The sequence below is a fragment of the Molossus molossus genome, unplaced genomic scaffold (assembly GCF_014108415.1).
Source record: "Molossus molossus isolate mMolMol1 unplaced genomic scaffold, mMolMol1.p scaffold_m16_p_14, whole genome shotgun sequence".
Taxonomy (NCBI): Eukaryota; Metazoa; Chordata; class Mammalia; order Chiroptera; family Molossidae; genus Molossus; species Molossus molossus.
In genome coordinates, this window is record NW_023425349.1 from 66,116,521 (window position 1) to 66,143,052 (window position 26,532).

The window sequence follows — 26,532 nt, forward strand, 5'->3', positions numbered from 1 at the left end:
TCACAACTTAAAGAACTAGAGGGCAAACAAAAAGAAAACCCCAGAGCAAGTAGAAGGAAGGAAATAGTAAAGATCAGAGCAGAAATAAATGACATGGAGACCAAAAAAACAATTCGAAGGATCAATGAAACAAAGAGCTAGTTCTTTGAAAAGATAAACATGATTGATGGACCCTTAGCAAGACTCAGCAAGAAACAAAAAGAGAGAATCCAAATACACAAAATCAAATGAAAGAGGAGAAGTAATCACTGACACCACAGAAACACAAAAGATTGTTCACAAATATTATGAACAATTATACGGCAACAAATTCGACAATTTAAGCGAAATGGACAAATTTCTAGAAACACACAGTCTCCCAAAATTGATTCAGGAAGAGATAGAAAACTTGAACACACCAATAACAACAAAAGAAATTGAAGATGTAATCAAGATTCTCCCAGCAAACAAAAGCCCAGGCCCGGACAGCTTCACGGGGAATTTTACCAAACAGTCAAATAAGAACTAATACCCATTCTCCTCAAACTATTTCAAAAAATTCAAGAAGAAGGAAGACTTCCAAACTAGTTTTATGAGGCCAGCATAATTCTAATTCCAAAACCAGAAAAAAAGGACTACAAAGAAAGAAAACTACAGGCCAATATCCCTGATAAACATAGATGCCAAAATCTGAAAAAATTACTAGCAAATCGAATGCAGCAATACATCAAAAAAATTATTCACCATGAACAAGTGGGATTCATCCCAGGAATGCAAGGCTGGTACAATATTCGCAAATCAATAAGTGTGATATAACATATAAACAAAAGGAAAGATAAAAATAATATGATCATATCAATAGATGCTGAAAAAGCATTTGACAAAATCCAGCACCCATTTCTAATAAAAACGCTCAGCAATATGGGAATAGAGGGATCATATCTCGACATAATAAATGCCACATATGAAAGACCTACAGCCGATATCATACCCAATTGGCAAAAACTAAAAGCATTTTCCTTAAGAACAGGAACAAGACGAGGATGCTCACTTTCACCACTCAATTTTAACATAGTACTGGAAGTCTTAGCCACAGCAATCAGACAGGAAGAAAAAATAAAAGGGATCCAAATTGGAAAGAAGGAAGTGAAACTGTCATTATTCGCAGATGACAGCATACTATACATAGAAAACCCCAAAGACTCCATCAAAAATTTATTAGACTTAATAAATAAATTTGGCAAAGTAGCAGGATACAAAATTAACATCAAGACATTCTTATATACCAATGATGAAGTCACAGAAAGAGAAATTAAAAAAAAAAATCCCATTTATCATCGTGCAAAAAAATTAAGATACCTAGGAATAAACTTAATCAAAGAAATAAAGGACCTCTACTCTGCTGTTTAGTCCTTCCAATGTGTTCCAAATGTCCATCAGTAGACGAATGGATAAAAAAGCTGTGGTACATACACACAATGGAGTACTATGCAGCTGTAAGAAAGAAAGATCTCTCATCCTTTGAGACGACATGGAGGGACCTGGAAATTATTATCCTAGGCGAAATAAGCCAAGCAGAGAAAGACAAATATCACATGATCACACTCATTTGTGGAATATAATGAACATAGCAGTCTGAGGAACGGGGTAGTCCCAGAGACGTGGAAGTGGGGTACAGACTGACAATACCTGAAGAGGAGGTGGGGGGGATAAACCACAGAACTTTTACGCATGTATGTATGAACAATGGACATGAACAACAAAGGTGGGGACAGGGCGGGGAGGGAGGGGGAAGGCGGAATCAGTGGGGGGAAAAGGAAAAACATCTGTAACAAAAATTAATTAATTAATTAAAAAAATAAAAATAAAAATAAAAAAAGGACCTATTTGTAAAAAATGACCAGTCATTGAAAAAAGAAATAGAGGAAGATACAAAAAGGGGAAGCATATACTTTGTTCATGAATTGGAAGAATTAACATCATTAAAACGTCCATACTACCCAAAGCAATCTATAGATTCAATGCAATCCCCATCAAAATACCAATGACATATTTCACAGAACTAGAACAAATACTTCAAAAGTTCAAATGGAACCAAAAGAGACCCCGAATACCCACAGCAATCTTGAAAAAGAAGAACAAAGTTGGAGGGATCACATTAGCAAATTTCAGGATATACTATAAAGCCACTGTAATCAAAACAGCCTGATACTGGCACAAGAACAGGTAGATAGATCAATGGAACAGAATAGAGAACCCAGAAATGGACCCAAGACAATATGCTCAATTAATATTCGACAAAGGGGGCAAGAGCATATAGTGGAGTAAAGACAGCCCCTTTAATAAATAGAGTTGGGAAAAATGGACAGCTACATGCAAAAAAACGAAACTAGATCATCAACTTCCACCATATACAAGAATCAACTCAAAATGAATAAAAGACTTAAATGTGACTCATGAATCCATAGAAATCCTAGAAGAAACTGTAGGCAACAAAATTTCAGACATACACAGCAGAATTTTCACTGATACATCACCTAAGGCAATAGAAGCAAAGGAAAAGATGAAAACACGGACTACATCAAACTAAAAAGCTTCTGCACAGCAAACAATCACCAAAATGGAAAGGCAACCTAATCTATGGGAGAGCATAAATGCCAATGATACATCAGATAAGGGGTTAATTTCCAATATATATAGAGTGCTCATACAGCTCAACAAAGGAAGACGAAGAACTCAATTAAAAAAATGGGCAGAGGAGCTAAACAGACACCTCTCCAAATAGGACATACAAATGGCCAAGAGACATATGAAGAAATGCTCAACATCACTAGTCATCAGAGAGATGCAAATTAAAACAACAATGAGGTATCACCTCACACCTGTCAGAATGGGCGCCATCAACAAATCATCAAACAACAAGTGTTGGCGAGGGTGTGGAGAAAAGGGGACTCTAGTACACTGCTGGTGGGAATGCGAACTGGTGCAGCCACTATGGAAAACAATATGGTGTTACCTCAAAAAATTAAAAATTGAATTGCCATTTGACCCAGTGATCCCACTTCTAGGAATATACCCTAAGAAGCCTGAAACACCCATCAGAAAGAATATATGTACCCCCAAGTTCATAGCAGCACTATTTACAATAGCTAAGATCTGGAAAACAGCCCAAATGTCCATCAGTAGATGAGTGGATAAAAATGCTGTGGTACATGTACACAATGGAGTAAGAAAAAGATCTCTTATCCTTTGAGACAACATGGAGGGACCTGGAGAGTATTATCCTAAGTGAAATAAGCCAAGCAGAGAAAGACAAATATCACATGATCTCACTTATTTGTGGAATATAATGAACTTAACAGTCTGAGGAACGGGGTAGTTCCAGAGATGTAAAAGTGTGGTACAGACTGACAATTCCCAGAAGAGGGAGTGGGGGAGGGGTAGAGATAAACCACAGAACTTATATGCATGTGTGCATGAACAATGGTGGACAACAAAGCTGGGGACAGGGCGGGGAGGGAGAGGATGGGGGGAATTAGTGGGAGAAAAAGGAGAAACATCTGTAACAAAAATAAGTTAATTAATTAAATAAAAAAAACAAACAAAAGAAAATAAAAAGAGGCATATAAAATACTTCAGAGTGAATTTTTAAAATGGTAGAAATCACAGAAATATTAGGATTTTATATTATTTTTCTAAAGAATTCAATTATACCAAACTGCTCAACCTGAAGCTCAATAAATGTCACTACTCTATGGCCCCAAATTTTTAGTCATGCTATATTATTTTTCACTGTTAAAATGTTGTATTTACTAGTTAAAACCATATTTACAAAATAATCAGTTAACCAGCACTAAAAACATATGATGAGTTCAAATTTTCCCCACAATCAAATCAAAGGTGAATAAAGAGCTAAAATTATTAATCCGTATATAGAGCCATGGTAAAAGCTGGTAGAGACAAGGATATGGGACCTTAATCAGTTCAGTAATAATCTGCTATGTGACCTCTAAAGGATAACTATGCTCGTGATTACCCAGGCTACCTACCTCATACAATTACCGAGGATCATATGACATGAGATATCAAGAGACTTTGAAAACATTAAAATATGATAAATTAATATACTTTTTTCAATTGGACAAAAGGGAAATCTTCCGAACTCAGTGAAGAAAAGTAGGACAAATGTCAACTGGGACAAGACATAATGCCGACATCCAATTGTCAGTAAAATGATGTCTTCCATTGCTACAGTCTATAAGCTAAAGGTAACAAAGTGGTTTCACATAAATTCAAATAGGCCCACAGATATAATCTGTTTGGTATTAATTTAAAAACAATGTTTTAAAATTTTGAATTAGTTGCCAATATTGTTTTAAAATCATGACATTTCTCATAAATATTAATATTCCCTATTTTGACTTCAATAATTTTAAGATCTAATAATACTGGATCTACATGAAAATTTCACAGTAGATGAATAGCAACCACTCCCCTCAGATACGATAGAGATTTTCAATATGAAACAGTTTTTAGCTAGCCCTATACTCTGATTTGTAGTATCTGACACATGCAGGTATTTGAGTGTTTGACCACTGCAAACTAACAATTTTATCAGAAATGGGTCCTGAATTAGAAAAAGTTTGCTTCTTTGATTTTCTGGTAACACTGGGTTTTGGAATTAAAGTAAAAAATATATGTATCTATATTTTGTATCTATATTTTAAAGCCTTTGGTTTAGACTAGTTGAGAAGAGGGATTTTGTACAAATTGAAGAGCGCCACCCTCCCTGCCTAAACATGCATACCTACACACACGCACACACACAAACTGCTAAGTGACAGTGATACTGTTTCTCTAAGTTAATAAAAACTAAATATTCAACATAGTTTACAGAAATTTCTACAGCTGTGTAAACATCAGAGTCATACCATTCCCATTTAATCATTCAAACTTGGAATGCCAAGTTAAGTAAGCCCCTAAACGATGGGTCTCAAAAAACAACAGTCAGGAATTCAAGGCAGGCTCTATAAGTGACTTGCCACTTAATTTAATTTCAGAAGGAATTACTGGTTCCCAAAGTTTGCTACACATTGTACCATCTCGGATCTTTCAAAAGTACTGATATCTCGCTCCCACCTCCACATCCTAATTTAATTAATATGGGATGTGATCTGGACATTATGATTTTAAAACCACTCGGGTGACTCTAATGTGCAGCAAGTTTGGAAAATGCTGAATTACTATAACAAAGTATTCTGGTTCTATAATGTATAACAAAGACATATAAATTTCCTAATAGAATAAAGTACAAAGGAACAAGACAGGGGTGCCCACTTTCAAAACTCTTATTTAACACAGTACAGGAAGTCTTAGCCACAGGAATAAGACAAGAAGAAAAAATAAACAAAATCTAATTCGTAAAGGAGGAAGTGAAACTATCTGCTGATGACATGATATTGTACATAGAAAACCCTAAAGACTCCATAAGAAATCTACTAGATTTAATAAATGAATTTGGCAAAGTAGCAAGATACAAAATTAACATCCAAAAATTGATGGCATTCTTATACACCAAGAATAAACACTCAGAAAGGGAATAAGAAAGAAAACAATCCCATTTGCCATTGCAACAACAAAGAAATAAAGTAAAATACCTAGAAATAAACTTAACCAAGGAGGTAAAAGACCTTCTCAGAAAACTATAGGACATTGAAAAAAGAAATAGAAGACATTAAAAAGTGGAAACATATACCATGTTCATGGATCAGAAAAATCAACATCATTTAAATGTTTGCACTACCCTAAGCAATCTAGAGATTCAATGCAATCCCTATTAAAGTACTAATGACATATTTCACAGAACTAGAACACACACTCCAAAAGTTTATACGGAACTATAAAAGACCCTGAATAGCCACAGCGATTTTGAAAAAGAAAAACAAAGTGGGAGGAATACCAAATATCAAGTTATACTACAAAGCCATTGTCATCAAAACAGCCTGGTACTGGCATCAGGACAGATATATACATCTATGGAACAGAACAAAGAACCCAGATACTGACCCAAGACAGTATGCACAACTAATATTCGACAAAGGAGGCAAGAGCATACAATGGAAGAAAGACAGTCTCTTTAATAAATGGTGCTTGAAAATTGGACAGCCATAGGCAAAAAAAATGAAAGTAGACCACCAACTTACACCATACACAAGAATAAACTAAAAATGGATAAAAGACTTAAATGTAACCCGTGAAACCATAAACATCCTAGAAGAAAATGTAGGCAAAAGTCTCAGACATCATATATAGAGAAATTTTCACTGGTACATCACCCAGGTCAAGGGGAAAAAAATTAATAAATGAGACTACATCAAACTTAAAAGCTTCTGCATGGCAAAAAAAACCCAACATCAAAATGAAAAGAGAACCCACTCTCTGGGAGAACATATTTGCCAATGATACATTCATTGGATAAGGGGTTAATAACCAAAATATAGAGAGTACTCATACAACTCAACAAAAGGAAGACAAACAAGCCAATTAAAAATGGGTGGAGGACCTGAATAGACATTTCCCCAAACAAGACATACAAAAGGCCAAGAGACATATGAAAAAAATGTTCATCATGTCTAATCATCAGAGAGATACAAATTAAAATAAATACCAGATATTACTTCACACCTGCCAGAATGGCTGCCATCAACAAATCCTCCAACAACAAATGCTAGTGAAGATGTGGAGAAAAGACTACCCTAGCACACTGCTGGTGGGAATGCCACTATGACTGGTGCAGCCACTATGGAAAACAATATGGTGTTTCCTCAAAAAATTAAAAATGGAACTGCCATTTGACCCAGTGATCCCACTTCTTGGAATATATCCTAAGAAGCCTGAAACACCAATCAGAAAGAATATATGTACCCCTATGTTCATAAGCAGTACTATTTACAATAGCTAAGATGTGGAAACAGCCCAAGTACCCATCATAGAAGAGTGGATAAAAAAACTGTGGTACATTTACACAATGGCATACTATGCAGCTGTAAGAAAGAGAGATCTCTTACCCTTTGAGACAACATGGAGGGACCTGGAGAGTATTATGTTAAGCGAACTAAGCCAGTCAGAAAAAAAAAGACACGTATCACATGATCTCACTTATTTGTGGAACATAATGAACAAAATTAGCTGTTGACCAAAAGAGATCCAGAATCATGGAAGCAAGCAACAGACTGACAAACCTCAGAGAGATGGGGGGTGGCAGGGGAGGTAAGAGATAAACCAAAGAACTTATATGCATATATGCACAACCAATCAACACGGACACTAGGCTGGGGAAGGAAGGAGGGGGGTGAAAGTGGGTAGGAGGGGCTCAATGGGGAAAAAAGGGGAACATTTGTAATACTTTCAACAATAAAAAAAGAAAAAAAAATACAAGCTTACACAGTAAATAATCAAAAGATAAAACTCACTAAAGAGGGTAAATGGGATTTACTATATCTAACATGTAATAAAACAAGCAATGCATTTTCAATTTATTTTTGTGATGTGAGTTGTTACTATGCAGTAAGGTCATTAAAAATTGCCTTCGCCCTGGCCGGTTTGGCTCAGCAGTTACAGCATGGGCTTGATGATGAAAGAGTTGCGGGTTCGATTCCGGTCAAGGGCACATGCCTTGGTTGCGGTTCAGTTCCAGGCCCTGGTTAGGGTCGTGTGGGAGGCAACCAGTTGATGCATCTCTCTCTCTCTCCCCCTCCTACTCTATCTGAAAAATCAATGAAAAACTATCCTCGAGTGAGGATTAACCAAAAAAAAAAAAAAAAGGCCTTCAATTGACACTAGACCGAGGCTTTCAAATTTTCCACTGAATTGTTAGAACTTGGAAAAATATAGGCAACAGTATTATAATACAGCATGATTTACTATAAGCAACATTATACTTATATCATGAGGCAAGTGGCACCACCAAAATATCCTTTATTAAATAAAAATATAATTTCTCAAATAAATATATATACTATTCCACAAATATTTACCCAGAGATTGTTCCAGGCTCTAAGGATACAGTACTGAACACATGAAGAAAACAAAACGACAAATCTACACCCTCACAGAGGTTATACAGCTCTAGAGTGGGAGGAGCGACAAACAAATACACAAACAGTAAGGGAGCCAAGGAATGGGGGTATGAGGAGTCAACTGGGATTTACAATTTTAAATAAGAAGTCTGGAAAGGAAACATCTAAGAAAAAACTTGAAAGTTGTAGTAGATATTATATATAACCAATATATACTAAAAGCAATAAATACATTAATAAAAACAGTAACTCTGGCATAGTAAGACTGCTAAATCTGAAGGGTACCATACCTCCATGTGGGATCTTAGGGTTCTCAGGGAGTCTTCCTGGATCAGTTATTGAGGCCCTTACTAAAGCGACCAGACAAAATATGGCAATGCCATAGAATACTGGAAGAAAGGGACAGGGAAAGGGGAGGGGAAGGGGAAGGAAAGGAAAGGTAAGGAAAAGAAAGGTAAGAAAGAAAATTAATCACTTACCCCTTTGAAACATTTTTATCAACAAGCATATTTAAAGTTTAAATGTATATTTTAATTAATACCATCCAGATAAATCATTTTCAAAAGATAAAAAAAATTAATATGGCCAAGAGGACTATCCTAAATGTACAACTTTTAAATGTTTTGCATAATAACTGATAAACTTGTTATTAATCAGATTCTTTATTAACAGAGATTCCCTATAAATAATAGTATAAATGAATGGGTTCCCTTTTAATTACTATATTTCAAAAATTAAAGCAGCATTGTAAAACCTCTTCTGCAATTAAACTTCTTCATTAACTCTAACTGGCTATGTTCAAAATTACTTTGAGTTAGTGATGTCTAATTTTTCCTTTCAATAGATCTTAGGTTGTGGGCTCAGTCCCCAGTGGGGGGGCATGCAGGAGGCGGCCAATGTTCTCTGTCATCGATGTTTCTGTCTCTCTCCCCCTCTCTCTTAAAAATCAATCAAGAAATAATTGTATTAAAATTTTTTTACATAAAAAACTAGACAAAGTAACACTAAGAGAAAAAGGATTCATTCATAATTCTACCTTTTAAATGAATAAAAAATATGCATTTTGTTGGGGGGAGAAGAGGACACTGCATCTGTAATAGGAAACTTAGTTCAAGTGATAACCCCAGCTGGTTATTTTATCATTTGTGTATCAGAGATGGTATTTTCCGCAGCTCTTATAAGGTCCAAATGACATAATGCACATGGAAACTGTAAATGCCATGTAATTATAAAATATGTCATTTCAAACTTAATCATAAGCAAGTTCAAAGTGTTATAATGAACATCATAATCAATAATATTTATCATAAAAATCTCACTTCTCATTAATGTATACATCTTCATTATTACACTCTTTCTACATCTGTAATAAGTACATAACAGAAATATTAAATATGCACAAATTAGCATTATTGAACCAGTTTTTTTAAAAAGCGATCTTTAATATTTTCCAGAGTATGATATCACATTTATCTAACCCTGCGAAATAGTATATAAAAAACATTTTTTTAAAACTTCCATAATTTAGTAAATAACTTAGTATTAACAGCACTAATATTAAAAAGAAAGTTATCATAGTAGCACTAAATTCCAAAAACATTCATAATGAGAAAAATCTTTAATTATATAAAGAAATAAAGACTTAGAAACTTACTTATTATTAATATGCCTGGAATATGTCCTTCTTCATAGTGAGGAAACAGGACAATTTTGGGAATTATAACAATATTGTATAACCAAACAAAGACAATCAAACCCATGCAGCACCAACCATGTGGGTCAACAACAAAGTGAATCCGAAGACCCATTTTGCAGTCCTATTACTGCCTGTCGACCCACAAGGAAAGACAATCCTAAGGAAAGAGAAAAATGAAAAAAGTTAATTATACAGAAAAAATTATTTGATTAAAACAAAACTACAATAATGGCAACTATAAAATGATACTTGCATTTTCTTTGTATATTTTTGACAAAATAAAATACTTTAGAAAACCAAGATAAGTTTCAGGACATTCAAATTTTACCATAAGTTTCAAATAATTTAATTTAAATTTTCTTTATAAATTGCTATCATAGAATATAAATTGGCACTACTTTCTGAATTTAAACACAAGTCTGTCCTTAAACCAGAAATTCCATGTATAAACCCAAAATAAATGAGTACATATATCCCCCAAAAGACATATATATAATTTTTAGTAGTTTTAATCATAAGACTAACTAATGGTCAAAATAGTAGTAATTTTGTGGTGGATTGTTTGTTAACTGGAAAAGGACACAAGGGACCTTTGAGGGGCTCAAAATGTTCTATCTCTTGGGTAATACTTTATGGGTATATACCTATGTAAAAAAAATTCAATGAGCCATACACATAACTATTGTGCAATTTAGTTTAATTTTAAATCATAGTAAAATGTTTATATATCATTTTGAAAAATTGTAATAAAAAGTAATTACAAATTGCCAAAAATATTTAAATTGATTGAATGAAGCCCAACTAATTTCATTACTACCAACTCAAGAAGACTCCTGTTTAAATGGGGCTTTTCTTTTTCCTTGCGTGGAAAGCTCTTTAACTGTCCTTCAATTCTAAGTGATAGTTTTGCAGGATAGAATAATCTTGGTTGAAGGTCCTTCTTTTCATCACTTTAAATATTTCTTGCCACTCCTTCTGGCCTGCAAAATTTCTTTTGAGAAATCAAGAGCCAGTTTTATTGGAGCTCCCTTGTAGGTAACTAACTGCTTTTTTCTTGCTGCTTTTAAGATTCTCTCTTTGTCTTTAAACTTTTGCATTTTAATTATGATGTGTCTTGGTGTGGTCCTCTTTGAGTTCATCTTGTTTGAGATGTGTTTGCTTCCTGAAATTGTAGGTCTCTTTCCTTCAAGTAAGGGAAGTTTTCTGTCATTTTTTCAAATAGGTTTTCAATTTCTTCTTCTCTCTCCTTTCCTTCTGGCACTCCTGTAATGCAAATGTTGGTACACTTGAAGTTGTCCCACAGGCTCATTATACTATTCTCATTTTTTTTGGATTCTCTTTTCTTTTTGCTGTTTCGATTGGGTTTTTTTGCTTCCCGATATTCCAAATTAATGGTTTGCTTCCTGGTTTCACCTACTCTACTATTGATTCCCAATAAATTTTTCTTTATTTCAGTTAGCGCATCCTTCATTTCTGACTGGTCGGTCCTTTCTCATGCTCTTGAGGTCCTCACTAAGTTCCTTCAGCATCCTTATAACCAGTGCTTTGAACTCTGCATCTGTTAGACTGCTTACCTCCATTTTATTTAGTTATTTTCCTGGAGTTTTGTTACGTTCCTTCATTTGGGCCATGTTTTTTGTCTCATTTTGGCTGCCCTCCCTGCGTTTGTTTCTATGTACTAGGTAGAGCTGCTACATCTCCTAGGCTTGGAAGGGTGGCTTAATTTAGTCAGTGTCCTGTAGGGTCCAGTGGCACAGCCTCCCTGATCACCAAAGATGGGCACTCAAGGTGCACCCCCCATGTAGACTGTATACCTTTCGGTTGTAACTGAGTCTTAATTACTGTTGGCCTGTCAATGGGAGGGCTTTACTCAGGCTGATCAGCTGTAAGGACTGGCTGTGACCACTGACCACCAACATCTGACCACCTTGGAAGATCAGTTGTGCAGAGGCCCACCACACAGAACAACACTTACCCACTGAGTCCACCCCTTGAGTGTGTCCCTTGTGGAGGTGATTGGGTGGTGATGCCTGAATGTGGTCTGAAGCTGTCCACTGGGTGTGTTGGCTCTGGGGCCTCCTAGGAGGAGCAAGCCAAGGTCAGCCACTGTCTGTGTTCAACCCAGGGCCATCAGGCATAAGCTACAAAGCTATCTGCAGATGGATGCTTCTTGTTCTGAGCTTGAAGGTGCCCAGCTGAGATGTAAGCTGTGAACCAAGGCCAGGGGCGACTAGTGCCAGGTCTGGGGCCACTTCGCTGAGGACAGATGCTGCTTGTTTAAGAGATTTAGGGAAAATTCAAAGCATGAGCCCAGACAGGTCATTCCTATGGTAAAGCCACTGGAAACACTTGGGTGGGCCCAGAAGTTGGGTGGAGCAGGGCCTCAGAATATCACCAGGGCAGGCAAACAGTGTGAGCCTGGTTGGTAAATTCTCTGTTGGCCCCATGGGAAGGGCTCACCAAAGGAACAAAGGCCTCCACCAGCATGTCTGGCAAGTAGAAAGCTGCCTCTCCAGCTCTCTCCCCAATGCCAAACCACCAAACCAGTATTACATGAAATGCTGAAGGGTCTTCTTGAAGATCAAAAATATGAACAATAAAATGGCAATAAATACATATCTATCAACAATTGAATCTACAAACAAAATGAACATGCAAAACAGAAACAGGCTCATAGATAGAGAGAACTTTTTCTTGGTTACCAGATAAGAGGAGGGTTGGAAGGATGAGTGAAAAATGAGAAAGGGTTAAGAAGCATAAACTGGTTATTACATAATAGTCATGGGGTGGAGGGGGTCAATGAGGGGAAAAGTCAGGGACGTTGGTGATACTTTTTTTTAAAAGTAATTTTATTTGTAAGAGCAATTAAACTGCATTGGTAGCACCTTAATCATTCCATCCATTCAATACGCTTTTCTAACTGAAATGTCCTTCAACAAGTGCCCTTGGTCAATGTTGTCTGTCTCCTATTCTGTTCCTGTTTGCTGCTAAAATACAGTAACATTTGTTGAAAGAAACTGTAATGAGGCCGTTAAACTGTCAGGTATACTTTGCTTCATGCAATACATATAGTCCTAAAAAGTTGCACCAAAGTAGAATTTTTGGTAAATGGTTTCATATTTTATATTGTTATAGAAAATAAAAACCAACACTGAATTCCTTTATGCATAAATTGAGATTCCCTATGCCAAGTTTGCTTGAAGTACACCTGTAAGAATTTTTTTTTTATTACGAAAACACTGAACACATATATTTGTTTATGAGTTCATTCAACAAATACTTACTGAGTTACCTGTTGTGTGCCAAGCACTGTTCTAAGAAGCTGGGAATTCAGCAGCAAAAAAGACAGAGTCCCTTCCCTTGTGGAGATTATAATCCACTGGGACAGTCAGACTAAACAAGTAAATAACTGCATAATACAACTTCAGGTAGTAAAAATGCTCTGAAGGAAAATAATACAGGAAAGAGGAATAGAGAATACTGGGAGAAAGTGTATTTTAGATATTATATTAGCTTTCGATTGCTGCATAATAAATCACAACAAACTTAGTGACTTAAAGCAACACACATGTATTATCTCACATTGTCTAAGACCAGGAATCAAGGCCTATGGTTCCCTGGGTTCTCTGCTTAAGTCTCACAAGGTTGTGGTCAAGAGTCAGCCAGGGCTGGGTAGGATCCGAGGCTTGAAGTCCTCTTCCAAACTTATGTTTGTTGGCAGAATTCAGTTCCTGCAGCTGTAGAACTCATGGAGATAGAGAGACAATGTCTGTACCTGCTTCTTCATCTTCTAAGAGCTACTCTGATTAGGTCAGGACCACCCTGGGTAATCTGCACTCAGTCAATGATTAGTAACCTAATCATGGGAGTTAGATCTCACTGAATCACAGGTTCTACTTGCAATGGGACAATACACCCAGGGGTGGGGATCATGGGGGCCACCTTAGAATTATCCCTACAAGAGACAGCATGGTCAGGGAAGGACTTTCGATGTTAAGTTACTTTTGAGCAAAGACCAGGAAGAAAAAAATCAGAGACTGAGCTCTATAAAGATGACTAGTAGAAATTTTAAAAGTACACATGGGACTGGCTTTTATGACTCACATTATATTTCTTTTGACCAGTAGTAGGACAGACACTGGACAAATGCCTTATACCACAGCTGAAAATAAGCACTATGTGCTTTCCTGTTTTACCAACGAGGACACCGAGGTTCCAAGAGGTTGACTAACACCCTCAAGTTCACACGGTCAAACGTGAGAAGACCAGGATGTAAGCCGAGGTGAGGAACCAAGCTGCACAGCAGGACACAGGAATACCACCTGCGCTGTCACTCAGGGGACACACCCAGGAGCACTCAGGGTGGGCTTAATGCTCCACTGTCACTATTTTGAGGTTCTTAATTTTATCTAACTCGGGTTTGTAAGTGAAGTCCGAGGAGACAATGGTGCACGCCTACGAGCGGAGGGGATGCCCGCCATGTACCTGCCTTTCCATTTACATACAGCATATGGGAAGCCCCCGGGCACAGATGCCACTGGACCCATGATGGCGAGAGTTCAGTGAGACTCAACATGAGCACAGGGTAAGCATGTCATGTCCATGACTACGTAAACGGGAGCGCGGACAGCCCTGAGAGGCTACACCCTTTCCATTTGAACCAGATGCCTTTGGGGATCCTGAAAACAGCTGCACCCATGTGGTCCAGCGCAGGGGTAGTGATCAGGACGGGAGTGAGGGAGCACTGAGGAGGGTCCCTAGGAATCTGAAAACGTCTGAGAATCCTAAACTAATGACTTATCTTCAGTGAGCCCCCCTAAATAGCAGCACTTATTCTAGCACAGCTTCTGGAACACACTCCCCCTTGGAGACAAGATAACCGAGTATAGTCTGAGATCTGGGACCGGACTTCTGTGTGGTGATGGACCTCAACTGGGAAGATGTCATGGGGTTATCTGGGGATTTTACTCTGCCAACTACCACCTGAAATGCCCTGAGCTTTATTACAAAACTTAGGGGTTAGATATATATAAAATATGTGTGTATTCCTGGGAGGGATAATGTTTTAAACATTTATTTTCTTATAATTTACTGATAAAAACTGAATGTTAAATTTGTTATTTAACATTCACAAAACTAAGAAAGTCTAAAGGAACTTTAAGTTCTGTACCCAGGTTTGTGTAACTTGGATTTGAGGACATACATGGTCCTCAGTATAAATGTCGGCACAAGCATAATTTTCAGGCAGGACCTCAGACTTGCAAGGTAGTGGACATAGTGACACAGAACTCAAGTTCTCCAAACATTAAAGGGGGACCCAGGAAATATCTGGGTTACAGATGAAACAAACAGAGCATTTATTAAGGTAAATACATAACATGTTAAAAGGCAGACTGGAAAATAGGATAGCAGAGTAGGGCAGAAGGACCTAGAGGCCCAAGAAGTGTGGAGGGAATCCGCTAGGCTGGTGGGGGAAGGGGCTGTGGATACATCCTCTTAAAGGTGTACCCTCCTTCACCCTCAGAAACCCTGTGTGACTCCACAGTGCTCTGGCAATAAAGTCAAGAGTCTGCACTCTCAGAGCTCAGCTGCCTCAAATGGAGCCCTGCCTATTTCTGAATAGCCTTCCAGAGCATTATCTGAGCTTCTGCTCAGAATCTTTAGACAGTGACAGCAACCTAATTTGCATCTGTGTATTGTGGTTGTTCCTTCTGTTCTTCATTTTCCTCGTGGGAATTCCATCAGTCCCAACCTTCTGGAAAAATGAACACACATGAAAGGTAAGAAACCCTGAGCAAGCGCCAACAGACCAGGGGAAGAGACCAGGCAGGTCTAGGGGTTCAGGGAGGACTCGGGTTCCCATATGAAGCTCACAGACCATCTGGGTGTGGTGGCAGGTTTCTGGCTACAAACACAGTGGTTCCCTGGTTCTGGGTCAAGTTATTCAGGGACTTGGGGATCTCTGTAGGACGTCAGAGTTAACCAGCACTTCGTCACGAGTCATACTCCCGTCAGGCATCACTGGACCAACCCTTTGTGTTGGGCTGGTCAGGAGAGCAGTGCTGAGCCTCTGAGAGCCTCTGAGCAGAGGCTGCAGCCTGAGCACCATCCCAGGCTACAGGGTCCTCTCTGAGGAAACAGACGTGACTGCAGACCTCGGATTATGTGCCTCAGTGAGCAGAGGACCTCTGAGAACACCAAGTGTGGACCTCGTAGGCAAAACACTTAGAGTTTTTCAAGATGGGAAAATTAAAAACACAAGGAAATGAACACAAGGAAGGGACACAAAGTTCTATTAATTACAATGCATTGGTCAGCTCAGAGAGACACTGGTCTTGGATAATAAATGTCTGAGTTTCCTAGGGAGAGGAGTGAGAAATGAGTCCCAACCCCTCACTCTTTCCTTTGTGTTCTCAGCGTCAGGGCAGAGCCAAGAGGAGAAGGAAAGGTGGGACACCGAAAGGTAAGGTTCCGCCTATTCCATCCCAGCTCCCCATGGGGACCCTTTCTCTCTCCTTCCATGAGGCACCAGGTCCATGATCTCTGTGTCACTTGGTAGATACACCCGCTCAGGAAACAGAGCCCTCAGAGGAGAGGCTCACGGAAAGACAGAACCTGAGACACTTCTCAGATTCCCTGCTCTGCCGTCCCTGGGTTTGAAGCAGTGAGGGACCTTGGCCATGGGTGTTGCCCCATAGACGGCGAGAGTCAGAACTTCTGTCTCCTGACTTTGTGAAAGTACTTTGGATTGAGGATGATCAGATTCCTCTTTGTTGTAACCACTAACCTCTTTGCTTCACAGAGTTGTTTAGAGCAAATGAGATAATGTGTTTAAAAGTACTTTATAAATTAAGTCACACACATACACGGGACCTTATTAGTATTATCACTGACCATATGACTTTCTCTACTAATTCTTGGGGCTTTAAGAGTCTAATATCCCGGCCAACTGGTGTGGCTCAGTGGTTGAGCGTTGATCCATGCACCAAGAGGTCACTGGTTCAATTCCTGGTTAGGACACATGCCTAGGTTGTGGGCCTGGTCCCCAGTGAGGGGCGTGCAGGAGGTGGCCAATCGATGTTCTCTCACATTGATGTTTCTATCTTCCTCTCCCTCTCTCTTCCTCTCTCTCTAAAATCAATAAAGGGTGGGAAAAAAAAGAGTCTAATATCCCAATGGTTGCCCATATAGGGACTCCTGTTTAATGCTTATGCTTCTCTACCTTCTTTGCATATAACCCACTCTCCTGGTCTCCCAGGTTTGAGATATTGCCACAGGGAAGAGGAGGAGAAAAGGAGCTTGATTTCTATCTTGAGAAGGTGACTAGTCTTCCCCCCTTTTCCTGATCTCTCTGTAGCATGTTCTACGCAATTCCAGGGATTCAGTGGAGCCTTCCATAGTCATGGGAAGGGTTGCCATAGGAACGGGCATGTGAGTGAATGCCTTGGGGTGGGTGCTCCCGAGTGCACTGTGAAGTCATGGGTGTGGAGCAATGGGAAGGGGCAGCAGGCTTCAGGTGGCCCCACCCCCACCAGGCCAGTAGGTCCTCCTCTCCTTGTTCGGGTCCTGGCTGCAGCTTTGTACCTCCTGTCTCCTGCAGCCCCCTGGGCCAGCATCATGATACCAACCGCATTCGTCAGCTTTTATGTCCAGACCCCTCCTGTGAGGTGTGTAATAATGCAACCGCTGAAATCAAGGAGCTGCTGTACTCAGAGGGCCTGGAAGAGTCTACTCCCTCTGTGTCCCCTTGGGCTCCCACAGCTCCTGCGACTGAGCCATTGTTCACTCAGTCCTCTGCCATCTCAGCAGTCCCTCCAGGAGACCTGATACCACCTCCTCTGCCTGAGCCTTTCCTCCCTCCTCCGTTCTCTCCCCTAACCCAATGACCCCCGTGGGTAGTTTTCTGTCACCCTCATCACCGGATCAAACCCTGTCTCCAGAGCCTTTTCCTCCCTCGGAATCCAAATTCCCAGTGCACTATTCCCCACCCCAACCCAAAGACTTGTTCTCTTCAACCCTGACACAATGTGATTTCCATCAAGAGTTTTCTGCCCTCCATTCTACAAAGACTCTTTGGGGGAGACTCTGCAGTGACATTTATAGATCCTAGACACCTCCCATTTCTCAGCTCTGATGAGCATGACTCAGTACAGCAGTACTCATATCCAATGACCTGGGAGGATCATTTAAAGCAAAAACTTATCCAGCTTTACTGGGGTTTTCCATCTCTGCACAGAGTCCTTGACCTCTGCTGTCCATGTCTAGGGTGACTCTTCCACAACCCTTATTTTCAATAGCATCTCAAATGCCTCCATAGGCAAAGAATCCCCAGTACTTCCTTATTTCCTACCTGCATCCTTGCCTGAAGTTCAACCTCAACTCTTGCCTCAAACCCTGCTCCAATCCCAACCCCTACCTCTTACTCAGATCCAACCCCAGGCCCACCTTCAATCCCAACTCCAAATCCTACCACCCAGTCCCACATCCCAGATCAGGGTGTATGTCCACAGACCCCAGAATGAATCAGAATGTCTCACCTCATCTGACATTCAACACCTAGAAATGGAATGTGTTGCAGAAGAAACAGGAAAGTTTGTGGGTACCTTCTGTGATTCAAAATTCTAAGACCGACTCCTGTCCTTCAGCGTCCACCTCTCCTTACTGCCGGCCCGCTAATGTCCATGTTTCAATCTCAATCGATCCTATAGAGTTTCCTCTCAGCAGTCAATTTTGAGATATTTGAGCATCACCTTAGACAGAGACTCATCCAACAGCAGCAGGGCCTGCCCCACAGGGTCCATGAGTCCCTGTCACTGATGAGGTCTCTGAGCGACTGCTCAGACATATCTGACTCAAAGAGCAGTTATGGCCTCTCACAGATCTCTGTGTACAAGGGCCAGAGTAGCAAAAATCTACATGTTGGATTGAGCCAACCAGGAAGCTTCTACAAGAGGGCCTCAGACATGTTTCAGCTAGAGGAGGATGAGGGGAAGGATGAGGGAAACAGCCAAGAGAATGATCCAAAAGATCATCTGTTGAGTAACTCAGAGAGTTCTTCACATAAGAATATAGAAAATATCAGTTATGTTACGAATCTGTCAGGGAAAAACTCAATGATGTCAGGACAGAGCGTAAATCAGAGACAACTGGAACATGTCCTGAAAGTACACCTGAGCAAAAAGTTTGAGGAAATCAGTGAAGGTCAGCTCCCAGGGACTGTGCATAGTTCACGGCACACGATCGGGCAGACTCCTGTGAAGCCCCACCCCGAAACAGCACGGAGCAGTGGGCCAGCCCCAGTGGGTGGGGGCTACCGCCTGAGTACATGCCAGGAGCTTTCCTTCCTTCAGTCCAGCGCTCAGCAGATGCTGGAAGCCCACATTACTGAGTTTCGTACAAGGATGGTGCAGGGCCTTCCCCCCATAGTCCGTAAGTCCATAGAGACCTTTAAATTGAGAGATACTTCACCCCCTTCCTTGATTGATCCCAAGTCTTCCTCTTCAACCAACCTGGTTTCTGAGGTGAGCTCCGAATCTGGGGGCTTCACAGCCCTGAGAGGAAACTCTAAATCCCCCCACGTGGACAGAGAGGGACCAGAGAATTCAGCCACCATCCTGCATCTTCCTCTCCCTGCCGCCCCACTTGTGGACAAGGAAGGACAAGGGACCCTGACAAATTCACCCTCTGATATCAGACAAGGACTTTCAGAAGAACTACAAAAGATTCTGAATGCCAAAAAGACTCTTCTGCCTGTCACAAACAGTACCATTAGCAAAACAAGTGAGAGACATACTCCGAGACCCAACATTCCACGACCAAAGCTGCCCACAGTGCAAGCAGGGACCGGGCATGAGCTGAAGGACAAGACTGTGAATGCCAGTGACAGAGCAGAAATACTACAGGGCACAAATGGGGAGAAGTCAGAACCTGCTTCCATGCCCACCGTGTCCAGGGAGACAGTTAGGGCCGAGGAGCTCGATGCTCTTTAATCCAAAACTAGTGACCTCTTAACAACCAGCAAACCAGAAATTTCCCAAAAGATAAATGTGGATGAGAATAAAGGAGAAACTACTGTGACCACTGAAGAGTCCCCCCCAAAAATGTCAGTTCTCCAAAATCCCAAATTATCAGACGTACAGAAGGAACTCATTGATGAGTTAAAGTCTAAACTGGAGTAGGGGAACCACAGCCAGGCCCAAGGCCAACCCACTGACACGCACCATGACTCGGACAGCTTGACTTGCAAAGCCTCCCTGTCTCCCGCTCAGGATGTCTCCACTGTGGACACGGGAGCTGTCCAGGTGCTGCATGTCCATTTGGAGGACAGAGGAGTCAGTATGGAGCACAGGCAGGAACCTTGGGTTCCTAAGAACATCTTGAGGATTTGTGAGGATAAGCATTTCCCACCAGCTGTAAAGAAAGTGAGCCCCGCAGGCTCCCGATCAGAAGAGCTTGGAGGAGGAGATGCAGGGTTGAGAAGTGGAGGAGATGCAGGGTTGAGGCCTTCCCAAGCTAGAAGGAAGAGATTTCCTTCTCAGGACACAGCATTAGAGGAGATGCTTGGTGGCAAGCCTCCCCAGACCCTACCACAGAAGGGACAATCTCCTGACAGCCTTTTCATAAGTAAAATGAAGACCTTTTTCCAATGGCTTCATCCCGAGAGAAAATTCACAGAGCAAGAACACTCCCAGAGCAAGGGCAGGCCCATATCATCTGCACAGAGCAGAGGCCCAGTCAAAAGTAGAACCCCCTTTCCTGGGAGGATGAAGGTTCAGAGAGTCAGGTCTGACATTGGGAAGTTCCCAGAAGAGAAACAGAGGCGTCGGCATGCAGTCGATACCACCTGCCCGCAGGAGCCCCTTCCCTCGGCAGTGGAGTTCGGGAAAGCTCAGCAGAAGGCAGCAGTGGGGGCCCGAGCAGAGCCTGTCCAGGGGCATCCATTCCGCTCCAGGACTCCCTCCTGTAAAGTGACACATACCAAGTCCGGCCGCCAAGAAGCCATCTTCGCTGGCCAGAGCTCTGCAAGTAGTAGACAGACCAGAAACAAGGGCGGACACCCCCAGAAAGTTGTGGCATTAAAGGACCAACAACTATGTCAGAAGCACCCCCAATCTGTGCCCCGCAGGGGGACTGTGCCCCATCCAAGCCCCACCTACAGGCCTCAAGCTGCCCAGGGACCTCCTGCTGCTCTCACCACTGCTGAAGGCACTGAGTTCAGAGATCAGTCTCTCTGATTTAGATAAAAAATGTTTCCCCAAGATTTCCAGGGAAAAAAATATCCTACTTCCAAATTCCCTCCTTGTGAAGAATACTGACTTGTCTAATGAAATTTTCTCTAACAATAGTGATGTCTTTTCTGTGTCCTGTGTTGGGACATGGGTTTGGAGTATCTCAGGGCTTGTGCTTAGGAAAAGGAAGGAGTTAGTTCCTTTGGCTTCCTAAAGTGACCAGTCCCCTGGACTCTTGTTGAGAAGCAATCACGTGTCCTCCCCCGAAGCCCACTTCCTCCCGATGAAGTTTGGGAGATGGGCTCTGCCTCCTCCTCACAGCTCAGCCTTGGTGAACACGTGCACCTGCCCCTCGGGGATGCTTTACATCCTTTAGGGCAGAAGAGAAGACAGGCCTTCTACAGCTGAAGATCAAGGACGTGTACATTTCTCAGAGATATCAGTGAAAAAGAGACAGTGGCTTAATCATTCTTTCTGAGAGGATCCCACAGGTGGGTGAACCCCGAATGGGAGTGTTTGGGGGGATGTTGCTGCAGTGGATCCTGGGCTGGTTGGGGTAGGGTCTAGGAACAGCATAGACCTTGCTCAAAGATCTTTCTTGTGGGTCATGTTAACATGTTAGGGAAGCACATACTTTAACCTGAAGTGTGCTTACTGGAAAGTCACCTTGAGGAAGTGGTTCCCATCTCCAGTTATTTCTTCAAGCTAGGGATTGATGATTGATAGATACATGGATAGATGGATGGATGGACGGACGGACAGACGGACAGACAGATCATTGCTGAGCAAAAGCATCACTCAGCTCTCAGTGGTAGGAATGAATGTTAACCAGGCAGGCACCTACCTCCCAGGTAAAATAAAACTGAAAAGAAAAAGATGCCTTAGAGTGAGTGAGAAAGGAAGAGCCAATGAAGGGAAAGAGTGACCTTGCGGGTGGAACACAGGTTGATGGCTCGTCAGCCCCACACTGGGACACTGCCTTGCTCCCAGCTTCCTCACACTGACCTAAGCTCCACCTGCCGGGGCTGATCAGAGCACAGCACAGCACACTGAGGTGTTACACCAGAGAGGCACGGCTGTTCCTCGAGTACTCGATCAGTATTGGCAGGGACGTCGTCAGCATGGCATCCCTGTCTATGGGAAAGGTGACCTTGGTGCCTTCCTACCGTCCATGCTGGGTGGAAATATATACGATCTTGCCCTTGGTGTGCACAGTTCCCCTATCAGGGTGGAGATGTCACCTTGGATATTCATGGCTTTGGTGGAGCTATAATAAATCTCCCCAGAACACCTGCGGCTCTCACGAGCCAGAGGTGAGTTCTAGACTATGCGCCAGGGTTACAGATATTTGAGGGCTCACCATGGGCCTCCGTGGAATGCTGTTTTTGGCCAAAGCTGCACACACACCCACCCTTACTACAGCGGTCGGGAGGGAAGGCAAGTCCACTTGCACAGACTGAATCACAAATGGAGTGAGTGTCCTGGTGGGCACTTCAGGGAGCTTTCCTAGTAAACCTTGTGAATCCTGGGTGTACAGAGGAAACACAAAACAAGAACCGCAGATGTGCACCACAGCCCCCTCTCACCACCACACTTGTATCTTCTTGTCCAGAGTGATGCGTTCAACCTACCATGTCTGAAGCTTGGGGTCACAGAAAAGGTGCAGATCTGTGAAACTTCTAGTAGGGACAGAAAGGTGGGATGGGCCCCAGGCAGGGAACTTGAAGAGGGGAGCAGGCAGTGGAGGGCTCTAACGTCCTGTGGACAAGCAGCCAGTAACCCAGCCCCCAGTTCATGCATCGTCTCATCTAGGGCCCTTTACTTCACTGCAGTGCAGGTACTGCCACACCGTAGGGCTATCACCAGGCACACCTCTACCTTCGGGAGTCCAGCCGGACCTCCACACCTGTGGCCTCATCCCCTATCCTTCCAGCATAGATGCCCATTGTTAATTTTGCAAATCCAGGTCATTTTCCCACTCCCTGTCCATCCACGAAGCTCTTATCTGCCTCCCTTACCCAGGTGGACTTGATGGTCTATCAGGTAACATTCAAAAAGCTCCACTACAATGGGCCCCTCCCAGTCCCCTTTAATCTTTTCTGTCGGGCAAAATTTCAACTCTGTGTTTTTCCAGTGATGTCCTCCTACAGGAAACTGATCACTGTTGGATTAAATCTCACAGTCAATTCTACTGGTGCTCCGGAACTACCTGGAAATCATTCATTCATTCCACAAACGCTTACTAACATGAACAAAATAAATGGAGCTTAGGTCCCTGTTTCCTTAGTCCATTCTCAACTCAAAATTTCTCAAAAGTATTTCAAATCTCACTTCCTCAAACTGAGGCTATCTCCACTCCTCCACAGATGTGCTGGACCACAGTTCACAGAGGAGCTAGAGGCCATGCGATGGGGACTTTTCAACAAAACATTTAAACATTCTTCCTTTCCTTTTTCCTTCCTGTTATACGGAAAGAGGTGTTCCGTGCGGTAAACATCTCGAGTTTTTTGTTATTTTACTGGTTTTGTTTCATATTTTTATAGTTTGTTAAATCTTTTATTCTTTGGGGGAGGCATGCCGGTCTCCAGTAATTTGTAAAATCCTTTAGAAAAGCTGGCGAGCTTCACGTGTGCAGTGGACGCCAGGTTTCCTGCCTGGGGCAGCAGCAGACAACTGCCTTACAGCTGGCACTGCGCACCTCTGGGGTCTGGGTGGGTGGTGGCAGCCGTGGAAGTCAAGCCAGAAATCTCAGAGGGCAGGTGACATTCAGGAAAACAATCAATGGTCCCTTTTTATAATGTTTTTATTTGAAAATAATTAAACTTGTGGAAAAGTTGCATGCATGCTAAAACCAGAAACCCTTTGTCCGATTTACCTACTAACATCTCGACGCATTTGTGATTTCCCTTCTCCCTGTCTCTGTCTCTGTTTCTGTCTCCTTCCCTCACTCCCCTTCCTCCCTCTATATGAACACACACAGATGAAAAACATGCGTGCATTCCTGCGTACTTGAGTTCATGCATCACGCACTTTCTCCTTCAATATTCCAGTATATTTCTTAAGAAAAAGACTCTCTTACATTCCGTGCATTTTGTCCCTTCAATAATATAACATTTGGCATCAAACTTTTCACTAATCTCCACTTTATATTCTATTTGTGTCAATCTATCGCGTGCTGTCCTCTGTGGCTCTTTAAACCTTATCGCAGGACTCAGTCCAGCAGCACACACTGCACTGAGTTGTCCTGTCTCTAGTCTCCTTGAATCTGTACCAGGCTCTCAGCCTTTCCTTTCTATGACAAGGCCCTTGTTTGCAGAACATAGCCAATGTGCCATTTTTATAATGCCTTCTCACCTGGAAATGTTTTGGTGTAGCTTTACCTTATACTGATCTTAACAGATACTTTTGTGGCTGTGAGTCTTAGGGACTTTAGGGACAGTCAGGACCCGTCTTGTTATAAGAAAACAGTATTGGAAGTACAAAGGTAAGTGGAAGGATTTTTCTGAGACACCTCTGGCAGCCAAGGAGGAATAAGGGAGGAGGAGGCTTCAAGTTTCCTTGCTTTTGGTTGGAGACGATGGTGAAGCTGGGGATGCAGGAGAAGACACATCAAAAATGGAGCTGTCACTTCCAGTAAAATATCCTCATATGGGAGGGGGAGGATGAGGGTCTGGGGCCAAGACTGATTCCCAGACTCAGTGAGGGAATGCAGGCAAGAAAAGTAAGGAAATGACACAGGGCTTTATTTCGGTAGTTTATAATCTAATAGTGATGCTGTAGTGGTTATAACTATTAAAGGATTATCTGGAATGAAGAGGTGGAATAAATACATCTACAATATCAACAAAAATTATGTTATTTCAAAAGATACAAAGATCCAGTATGACTTTTGGCAAAAAGTTAAAAAGTAGATGGGGAAAACAACCATTAAGGTTTCATAAAAGCAACCATCATTGTGATTAACAATAAACAAAAATGTATTGCTAAATATATTCAAGTCATACTCATTAGATGTCATGCTAAAGAGAAGCCCACTCCCTAATGAAGATGAGTTCGGTCCTGTGTGTTGTGGACTAGCACCACTGCTGTGGGAAATAAAGAATTAAACATGTTGTGGGGAGAGAAGGGACTGGGCAGAGAGAAGAGGAAACAGCAGGGCTGGGCACCGTATGGGTGAAGGCGGTTACATTCGAGAATCTAGGCGCTGTAGGGCTATTAGGGGCTGAATAGGCTAGCAGGGATCCTGGCAGCAAAAGGACTACTAGAGAGTTTAGTGATGTTTGCCACTGGTGCGTGGGTGTGCCGTGCCCTCGTCTCCTCTGTCATGCTTTCTGTTCATTGGTGCAGTCTGCTCTGCTCTCTCAAGCTTTTTTTATTTCCCTTTTCAAACTGAGGCCATTTCTACCTGCAGATGAGAACTACTAGGACACTCATGAAGGAGAAGTTTGTGCTCAGAGAAGGCAACACTCCCATCCTCCTCGAAACTTTGCCGGACACTTGTTCTTCTATGAGGTGTTTTTTTCCTGAGGGAAAGAATCATGTTCATAGATTGGAAGAATTAACATCATTAAAATCTCCATACTACCCAAAGCAATCTATAGAATCAACACAATCCCTATTAAAATACGAATGGCATATTTCACAGATCTAGGAAAAAAGTCCAAAAATTTATATGGACTCAAAAAAGACCCAAAATAGCTGCAGCAATCTAGAGAAAGAAGAAAAAAGTTAGAGGGATCACAATACTGAATCTCAACCTATACTACAAGGCCATTGTAATAAAAACAACCTGGTACTGGCATAAGAACAGACATATAGATCAATGGAACAGAACAGAGAGCCCAGAAATAAACCCACACTTCTATGGTCAATTAATATTTAACCATGGAGGCAAGACCATACAATGGAGTAAAGACCGTCTATTCAATAAATGTTGGGAAAAACGGACAGGTACATGCAAAAAAATGAAACTAGACCACCTTCTTACACCATACACAAGAATAAACTCAAAATGAATAAAAGATTTAAATGTAAGTCATGAAACCATAAAAATCCTAGAAGACATAGGCATTAAAGAAAATCTCAGACATCTCTCGTAGCAATATTTTTGCCAATATATCTCCAAGGGCAAGGAAAACAAAAGAAAAAATAAACAAATGGGACTATGTCAAACTAAAAAGTTTCTGCACAGCAAGAGAAACCATCAACAAAATAAAAAGGGAATCCATTGTGTGGGAGCAAATACTCACCGATAATACATCTGACAAGGGGTTAGTTTCCCAAATATATAAAGAACTTCTACAACTCAATACCAGGAAGAAAACAATCCAATTAAAATATGGGCAAAGGACCCAAATAGACAATTCTTAAAAAAGGACATACAGCCTTGGCTGGTTTTGCTCAGTGGTTAGAGCGTCGGCCTGTGGTCCAGAGAGACCCGGGTTCGGTTCCTGCTGAGGGCATGTACCTTGGTTGCAGTTTGTCCCCGGCCCTGGTTGGGTTGTGCGGGTGGCAACCACTCGATGTGTCCCTTTCACGTCAATGCTTCTCT

General features: G+C 41.6%; 2 protein-coding genes across 2 annotated transcripts in view; one reads left to right on the forward strand and one right to left on the reverse strand.

Moving 5' to 3' along the window:
* Positions 1 to 26,532, reverse strand: part of ZDHHC21 (zinc finger DHHC-type palmitoyltransferase 21) — a 95,514-nt gene that overhangs the window by 46,735 nt on the left and 22,247 nt on the right. The window contains exons 3-4 of the mRNA XM_036261375.1: positions 9,712 to 9,910; positions 8,348 to 8,446 (exon numbers count right to left, since the gene is read on the reverse strand). Coding sequence (XP_036117268.1) covers positions 8,348 to 8,446; positions 9,712 to 9,865 — 253 coding nt within the window. The 5' untranslated portion in view covers positions 9,866 to 9,910. The remainder of the gene's footprint in view (positions 1 to 8,347; positions 8,447 to 9,711; positions 9,911 to 26,532) is intronic.
* On the forward strand, positions 18,570 to 20,987 carry LOC118629323 (spermatogenesis-associated protein 31D1-like). The gene is given in 1 exon segment (XM_036260361.1): positions 18,570 to 20,987. A coding segment is annotated over 1 exon segment (2,418 nt).